At 39.0% G+C, this 9,471-nt stretch overlaps 1 protein-coding gene across 3 annotated transcripts in view; it reads right to left on the reverse strand.

Moving 5' to 3' along the window:
- FAM184B (family with sequence similarity 184 member B) overlaps positions 1 to 4,724 on the reverse strand; it is a 38,767-nt gene extending 34,043 nt beyond the window's left edge. For 2 of the 3 annotated variants that reach the window (XM_079307466.1, XM_079307465.1), the window contains exon 1: positions 4,178 to 4,723. In XM_079307466.1, coding sequence (XP_079163592.1) covers positions 4,178 to 4,312 — 135 coding nt within the window. In that variant the 5' untranslated portion in view covers positions 4,313 to 4,723. Of the gene's footprint in view, positions 1 to 4,177 lie in introns of all 3 variants that reach the window. The other variant, XM_079307464.1, reaches the window with a different exon arrangement.
- Between the last annotated feature and the right edge of the window lie 4,747 nt (positions 4,725 to 9,471).

Genomic DNA, 9,471 nt, shown 5'->3' on the forward strand with positions numbered 1-9,471 from the left:
CATTTAATAATCCAGGAGTTCCCTTTTAAGGAGGAACTTTCTGTAAGGAAAAACAAAATAATGACAAGTTAAGAAATCTCAGCCTGCACATTCTTGTTAGCTCATAGGCAAAAAATAATGCTGGGTTTTAAATCCTGATAGGAAATTGTAGACAAAAATCATGGAAACAAAATACATCAGAAAGTACTGGGGGATATGGATGGCTGATTTTTTTTGGTCTTGTTAGCACGTAATTTAAGCACAAAGTAATTTATAAATAGATTTTCTCTATTTGTCTACATAGAAATAATTTTTTATATTCCTTCCCCAAAGGAAAAATACTCTTGCTCCAAAAGCATGATCCTAGCTTTTATTCTATTCTACTTTGCTTCATTTTTATAGAATATTGAATACATCTCTAGAGAGCTGAGATCAAAAAGCCTCAAGCACACAGGAGAGCTCTGGTAGCATAATAACTAACTGCACAACTGCTGAACCACTGTAAGCATTGGTTACTGGTATTGTTAACACACCACAGTAAACAAGGTCAATAACTTAAACTAGGTGAAAAAGGCAACATTTTTCAATGTTCTCAACATTTTTCAATGAAGAGACCACAGAAGTGCTCTGTTAGAGTTACCCAGCTGTTAGGTGCTTCTAGAATAAACCATTAAAATTTGATCATATTTCACATCAAAAACCATGAAATGGCTGATAGCTTTATGGCAAATAAAACAGGAAAGGTTAAAAGATCAAATATATAGCCCTGCTATAAGACACTGAAGTGGTGTAAACAGTCTATGCCCTCACATAAGTGCCAGGTCACTCCCTAATTCTTCAGTGAATTTCCACTCACAGGAGTGAAGCTAACAGAACTAAATATGAGCATACATTTTTGTGCAGAAGTCAGTCATCCTTCCCTTAAACAACTAAGGAAAGAGGGTTTTGCTCTTCTGGCTGGTTTTCCACTGAAGCTTATTAAATAATGGTCGTATTTTTCCACCTTGTTGGCTGAGATGAGGGGCTAAACCTCCTAGTGACTGCTGGTGATAGGCAGTCAGAACATGTAACGTTTTGAACTGCTCCATGCAGAGTCATTAAGGAACATCTGCCTATGCTGCTGCTTCTAGAAGAGGAACACACTTGCTTCCCTTTGACACTTCTTTCCCCTAAAGGGAAAAAAGGGTTTGTAAGTGCATTTTACCAGCAATTAATTTTTCCTTGCATCAGCACTCTCTTCCTCTGTTACAAGTCACATTATCCAACACATATACACAAAATTCTTGCCAGACTACTTGACTTTTTTTTTTAGTAACAAACTACTTAACCAATAATACTGCAATTTAAAATGTGCTTCTTACACAAGGCTCCCAGATTCACAATATAGAGTCAGATGAACCTCGAAGGGAAAAAAAAATGTATTTGAGAATTGTTTTCTTCCCCTCCTTGGTATCCAGGAATTTGTTTCTAAGAAGGAAACATAAGTAGTTTGTGGCTTAGGTAGCTCTCTGACTACCAGATATTGTCACCTTCCTGGGTATTCATATTAGGCTTGGTTTCAGAACTGTAGTCCAGAACAGCAAGTTTGGCTTGAGCCCCACTGGCAGAGGTTTGGAAAGAAGCCTGGAGAGGATGGATATCTGCAGTGTGTCTAGTTCCTGTCAGGAACTGCCAAAACTGTCCTGTCCAAGCTGCCTCCGTTAGCGAAAGCTGATCCACTTTCCTCAACCCTCTTCTTCAAGGGTTCATTTGAATTTCTCATCCTATTTTAAGTAAAAAGGACTATGCTTATGGTTTATAAGCACATGAAAATCCAGTAATAGCCAGCAGATGTTACAAATACGTAGCTTGAGGCAGCAGGGACTGACACCCAAGTGTCTTATAAAAGTCACCATGCATCTTTAAACTCCACATTACTGCTAAACAGATACAGAAATACAGCAAATTGGGAAGCATGAAACAGCATGCCATGGGTCCAGTGTTCGATGGAGAAGTTTGGATGGCATTATTGGTATTACTTAATAACTACAACACAGTCATGCATTCTGCTACAGTACAAATACACCCATTTCAAGAGGAGTGTGCTACAAAAAACTAGTAGTCTGCAGCCCAAAGCAAAGAAAACATTGCCAAAGATTTGTACCTTTTGTGGCTACAGCCAAAAATGTGCAGAACAGAAAAAAATGCATGACTGAAGGTGTGAAAACTCACTATATTCTATGTCTTCGAGCACAGAAATAGCAGGGCAGTACAATGAGAGCAGCTCTCAGAGTCTCTGTCCAAATTATCTGTTGGGATTCCCTGGATCCCTGTATTCCCTTAACCAACACCTTAAGACATAATCAGCACTACATGCTAGGATTTAATCACCTCACCCAGTTTGGTTTCTGTTGACACTTTTACACTCTTCTTTGCCTTTGAGGGTAGGAGGAGGCCCTTAGTGACTATGCAACAAAGAACATAGAAGTCAAGATCTACATCTTATACCTAGTTTACATATTTTGTATTCATGTCACCTGGCACAACTCTGAATGGATGAATAATGAGATCATTAACTCCTCATCAATGAAAATCTAAAGTCACTGAGACACGAAGTTGCAGCTGTGCAACAACACACAGCAGTATTGCATACTGGGTTAGAAACAAAAAGGAAAGTAATATGGGCTATTTAAATTTAGGAGGAATTATGTTATAATAATTCAGACTGTAATGTAACCAAGAAAACAGTGCTTTAAAAAGGGAATTCTCAAAATTCCTGGGCCGAAAATTATTATAACAAATTTCCCATACAGCCATTTTTTAGCTGATCTGGTGTCAGATTTTGCTTAAGTGCTTGCTGTTGGTACTGCATTAGTCTACACAGAATTCAGAAGGGAAAGCATGTGATTTAAATTCCAGTTATGCCATGAATTCTCTATAAGCATAATGTTATTGTAGAGAAAATTGCTTCTTAAAAGCCACATTACAAAACAGAATTATTTGCTTTTCAGAAGTACTTTTTGAGCTTCAGATATAAATCATCTTTATTTCAGATAACTGAAAAGTATCTAGAGGGGAAATCCTATCCAGACTAAAGTAATCAACCCACACATACTTTAACAGTAGAAGTTTAGCAAAAGACATCTGAAAAAATGAGTGCAATAAAATAATAAAATGTGTGGGCAAAAAGTAAGTATCTTACTATGCACAAATACTATTAAACAAACGTACAATCAAAGAACCTGAAAAGTAAGCATTGGTATAGTACAGGAAGTAAGTATATATGATTAGAGATAGCTCTTGTTTATGTATTGATGAACACGATGTGCATTATCATGTACAGTTATGAGATGAAAATGATGGCACTGTAACTAGTAAGACATTCTAACTTCAACATCTAAATGATTTCTTACTCTTTTACCGTATTTTGACTGTGTTTTCAGTCAATGTTTACCCATTGCTAATAAGTCTCTATCAATTGCAGCGAGGTTATAGAACATGTAAAAGCTGTATTAGTAAACAAGGGTAGCAAATAGGCTTTTCTCACTGACAGAGGTGCAGCATAAGAATAGGTTAATAGATAACTGCTATTCCTATGTATTTTCTCTTATTTCTTACCCTAGTGTGGAAAATATCGAGTTGTTCAGTATTGACTAAAAGTTTTAAGTACAATAGATCCTGTAATTTATTCCTATCTCTTTCCCAACTGCTTTTACAAAGGTCATTTAAAGTAGCTCTTCTTATGCACTTCAGAAACAATTAGCTGCGAGGCAGAGTACTATTGTACTGTAGTACCACGCGTTGGTTACAGCTTTGCAACAATATTACTTGAGAACCTATGAAACGCAAATTACTTGCAGTCTTTGTTATTCTAGAAGAAAAGCGGACACTAACAATCGCTCTCCACAGCTTCCAGACAAACCCCGCGTCTTGGCGGAGCTGGAGCTCTTCTCGTTATGGTCGCACGTAATTAGAGCAGTTCAGTGCGAGGCGTCCATCGTCTGCCACAAAGGCAACCCCTAAGGATGGGCTGCAGCCCCCGCGGGGGAACTGTACGGAGGGAAGTTTGTCCACACCGATGTTCTCGGCAACAGCCTAAAAAGAGAGGACCCGTTTCCCTTCCCTCCGCCCAGGCAGGGGCATCAGAGGAGACAATTCCCTGACACCCCCGGCCAGGGCAGCCTCACCTCCCCGCAAACACTGCAACAGCGAGACTCACCTTAGTGAGCTGGGCAATTTTCTTGCACATTTTCGTGTGCATTTCCCGATTGCATTCCTCTGCTGAGCTGCTGCGAGCGGCTTTAGATCCATTGCAAGTCGGGGGCTGATGAATGTTGTTTATGCCAGAGGCCATTAGGCTTGAATTTTAATCACGTCTGTCTGCGTGCGCTCGGGGTAGCGCGATCCCGGCCGCGCCGCTCGCCCGCCCGGCTGCGCGCACCGAGAGCCCCCGGCGCTGGAGGAACTTCAGCCCCGCACAGGGCACGCTCCAGCCGCCGCTCCCCCTTCTCTGCAGATGTCCCAGTCCTTCAGCAAAACACCCAGGCGAGCAAGCAGAGAACAGCATGTGCAAACGTCTTGATTGGGATTTTTTTCCCTCCCCTTCTCTTCCAATGGTTGAGCTTCCGCCAGGAGAACACGCCAGCGGCTGGGTGCTACAAATTCCTCACTGGATATGCTGAGCCAGCCTAGAGACAGTAGCAAAGGCATTGTCCGGGATCTTTTGTAGTAGACTGCCTGAAGATTAAATCACGCTGTCTTCTTAAGCGTCAAAGGACTGCAAAGGTCATCTGAGAAGAGAGTGTTGGCACCTTTCGTAAGCTCTGTTATTTTGGCAGTCCTCTCTAAACCAGAACGAGCCCATAAGTGATGAAGAAAACCTTGGCTCAGTTTTTGCTGCTGTATTGAAAGCACAATGGGAGCCAAGGGGCCCAACAGTACAGCTGAGCCCAGGAGCTGTGTCCAGGATCCAGTCTGTCTGCTTATTCAAGCTCCATTCCCTTCAGTTACACTAAATGCACTGGAAAGAAAACTGACATTATAGGTCTTTCTTCCTTTTTTTTTTTTTTTTTTTTAATATGCACACTGTTTCAAAGAGATCAGGCTTGGACGTGTAAAATAAATATAGGGACAGAAAATGCAGAAAAATACACACACACAAAATGCAAACTATTAAGATAATGGGTTTTTTTAAGAGAATGTTTTAGAGAAGTATTATGAAGAAGAAAACTGTTGGTGAACACGTTCAAACAAGTCTAGAAGAGAGGAAGTAGGAGAAGGCCAAGTAGGATGAAATAAGAGAGGTAGAAATGAGGAAAAGGGAGAAAGAACAGATAAGGGAAACCAAGAGCTGCCTAACACGCCTTTGCAGTGCCACTGCAGCCAGCACAGGAGACCTGATGGAAGTGCCCAGGGTTCCACCTCAGGCCCCATGACTCGCAGCCAGCCAGAGGAGTCATGAGGCTGCTGCTTCCCTGCTGCCCCTATCTGGAAAGGCAGGCAGCTTTCCTGTCTGATCTCCTGGCAGTACTTGCCATCCTTCTAGGGTGAGAAGCTTCCACTGTGCTAGTGCTGTGTTTAAAAAAAAAAAAAAAGAGCTTCCTGAGGACTATCAGAACTGAGGAGGAGGAGGAGGATTATCTGATGTCAGTTAATGGTAGGGCAGAAGGAAAACAGAAAAACCTTGGTGTACCTACAATGCAGTGGGGAGAAGGAACACTGTAAAGATGTAGCTTGAAACAGGGAAACCAAACCCTTGATTGCTGGGAGAAAAGGAGAGTTTCAATCTCCAGAGGCAGAAAGAATCTTCACTCCAGGAATGAGATGAAAATAAGACTGGGAAACAATGTATAAATGAAAATGATCACAGTTATTGAGAGATTCTAAACAGAGAAATGACGTTTTGCCAGGAAAGAACATTAATAAGAAAAGGGGAGAAACAAATTCTTGCACAAAGGAATGGCAAAGTACAGTTTCTTCATTCACTGGCACTAGTGTCCAAGATGTTGCTGGAACTTTTTCTGTGGCTAGGACATAGGGTCATGCCACTGCTAATTGTCTGATATCTGCTAAGACACATACACATAAGTTTAACTCAGATAATATTTTATAATATTCTTCTCTATCTGGTCATCAAATTGAGAAAAACCCTAGGAATTTAATTATATGTAAGATTTTGATTAAATTGACAAGCTTATTAGGACAATCAAGAGAAGAGTAAGAGCTAGAGCAAAGTCCTAACACATTGTTTCCTGAGAAAAAAATAGAACAAACTAAATGAAAACAAAAAAAAAAAAAAAAAGAAGAAAATGGCAAAAGCTTTTACAAGTACTTACAAGAAGTTGCCTATGCTATCACACAGGTGGACAGCAACATTTATGGTTGATCTATTAAACACTGGACCTGGACGCAGGGGTGGATAGAAACTTGATGGGCATGGCAGAACAGAGAAGCACAGATCTTCAGACACATTAGAAAAGGAATAAACTACTGAGATATCTTCAAGCAGGCTGTTTATGAATTTTGGGGCATTGGAGGGAAAGAACTTGAGCAGAATGCAATTTGTCACTGGTGAAGTGTTCTCAGTTCAGACAAGACTTTTCAGGTAATACTTCAAACCCTGGAAACATTTCAGTCGGATGTTATGCACCAGAAAATACAACAACAGAACATAAATTCACAGGTGATTCAAGTTCATTAGTTTCATTACTGAAAAAACCCAACTCAGTTTCAATAACAGAATTTCAGCAGATAATGCCAGAATGTTTCAATGAGTATTTAGCTTATCTTTTTCTTGTAACTGATCTAGGAATCACCTATAAATAAGATGACAAGGATGCCACAAAGCATAATCTAAATGCATACTATACAAATATGGGTTTTGCAATTATCACATGAAACACAAGTAGATTACAGAATGTGTCTGAACTTGGGGCAGTAGATGGCAAAAACAGTTTAAAATAAAAATCAAAAAATCTAACCAGAAAATGCATACACTTCTGCTTGAATTATTATTGCTGCTTTAGTTTTTGGTAAATTGTGAAAGAAGGTGATCATGTTGCTACAGTTTTTTCAAGGCTTTGACTAACTGTACACAGGTTTGTAGCTTTGCTGTTCATATATATATTAATTTCCTTTCTATATATAAAAAAAAACCCCACAACATACATGAGTAAAAGACTATAAGCCTTCCATTTTGATACCTTCTGCTTACTGAACACACAGACTATATAACTTCTGCAATCTCCTGACTAGCTACTATTAAAAGAGACATACCCTCTAATTCCAAGACATAGGAAAATACTCATGTTGCAAATACATAAATGTTTATTCATTATATTAAAAATCCATTCCTGTTTAATATATAAATTTGCACCTTTGTTTAACATATTGCAAACAGTTTTCCTAAAACACAATTAACACAGCCCAATTCTTTCACTCTGTCTGAACATCAGTGCTCAGTGGGATTTTTTTTTTTTTTTTAATATACAACAGGAAAGTTAAACTGATTCCTTGGATTGCATTCTACTGCTGTTTTGCAGTCCAACAAAGTTTGCCTTTAAAAATGGTAGTACAACAGTTAGTCATTAGCTGTCATGTTATGTCAGAACTGATGGCACGGGGCCCTGGGCAACCCGAGCTAGTGAGAGGCATCCCTGCACATGGGGGTGCTGGGTGGCAGCAGGAGTTAGATAATCTTCAAGGTCCCTGCCAACCCAAACCTTCTTGCTATTCTATGTTTCAAATGAAAAAGCTGTATTACTAAAACTGACTTAAAACGTCACAAGTTAGTGTGTCAATAAATATACATCCTTAAGTGATATTCTAATTCAATTTCTAAATCACTACCCTTTTTTTTTTTTTCCTTTTTTTTTGACAAGGGAAAAAAAAGAAAAAAATAAGGAAATAAGGATTAAAATAACAGTTGGAAGACTCATATAACTTATGACACTCACCTAATTCACTATTCCATTTCCAATAAAATGCTTGTTTTGGGATTGAGTGCATGAAAAATGAGAAATATAAAGCCTTGCCACTGATACATCTTGGGTAATTACTCATGTTATATATAATTACATATAAAAATATTACAGATAACTACTTTAAGAATTTTAATTTCTTCTCACCTCATAAAACATAGGATTTCAAAAACAGCAAAAGGGCTACTGATTTCCTCATTGCCTGAAAACAATAACTATTCAAAAATGTATATACGATTTTATAGCTGACTTGCATATGTAGAAGTTTTAGAGGAAGGTGATGGACATAAGCTCTGATTCTATTGCATAATGATGGCTTGATTATGGATGAAACATTACTGTGTTGATGTTTTTCTGTTTTAAATATGGAAACTGGAACCAACCAGACGCACCTTTTATAAAAGCCCTTGAACACCTAACAGGATAGCATCAACTTCCATTTTTTGCTACTTCCATTTTTTTATCCAATGACCTACATCTAATATTGCCACAAAGTAACTGGCATGCAGCAAATTTGGCTTACCCTGTGGCACTGCATTTGCTCACATAAGAGGACCAACAAAGGAAAGAGAAAGGATCTAGAACAGTGAGTCATGAGAAGTAGATCCCAGCAGATGAGGTCATTACTTCAAAGAACAAGGAAAAAAGCTGGAATTAATAGAGTGCATTACCCTCCAGGGCCAGAAGCACCATCTAATATTCAGAGTTTCATCATTCTTTTCCAGATAGAACTGTGGAATCCCACAGGCTATACCCTCTGGGCCTTTATTACATCTTTGCCTTGTCAGTCATTACATCCATTCCTCAGGAAGCAGCTGGTCCTCACAGCCCCAGAGTTAGCTCAGCAGGGACTGAAGGTGCAAGGTGGAGCTGGAATGGATTCCTGGGCCCACAGGCAAAGGCTGTGGCTTCAAGCCTCAGGTGAGGCAGGTCAGGGCTCAGTAAAGCTGGTTAGTGCAGTCAAAGCCCTGAAAAGTAAGCTGTAAAAACTAGAATAGCAACACTTTCATCAGCTGAACAAGGTATCTGGTATCACAGAAACATGGCCAGCATTTGTGATCCTACTTCAGCATGTTATTTACCTACAGATAAATTACCAATTGTACCGAGAATTTTCTACTTCTACCTGTAAATACAAGGCCTAGAAGAAATATTTAAAGCAGACTGGAAGAAATAAATCTCACATCCTAGATGAAATCCATGGTAAGGGACTATAAGGTACCCTGCAGGGAAGGTCTTCTTCTGTAGATGCAAGTGAGCACAACTGGGATGCTAAACATGTGAACCAAAAATCACTCAGTTTGCATTATAATTTCACTTAAAATAAATGTCCTGTGTTTTTAAGAATCACAAAGATTTATCTGCTCATCTTCCTGTTTACATCTTCTTGTTCATAGATGGGGTTCTGCTGCAGGAAAAAAATCTATACGAAGGTAATTATTCAGTAAAACTACATTAAATAGAAAGATTGTTGGACATTGTATTTAGGACATTGTATTTACTAAAAAAATTAGACTTAAAAAAAAGCTCAACT

This window comes from Erithacus rubecula, assembly GCF_903797595.1.
Source record: "Erithacus rubecula genome assembly, chromosome: 5".
Taxonomy (NCBI): Eukaryota; Metazoa; Chordata; class Aves; order Passeriformes; family Muscicapidae; genus Erithacus; species Erithacus rubecula.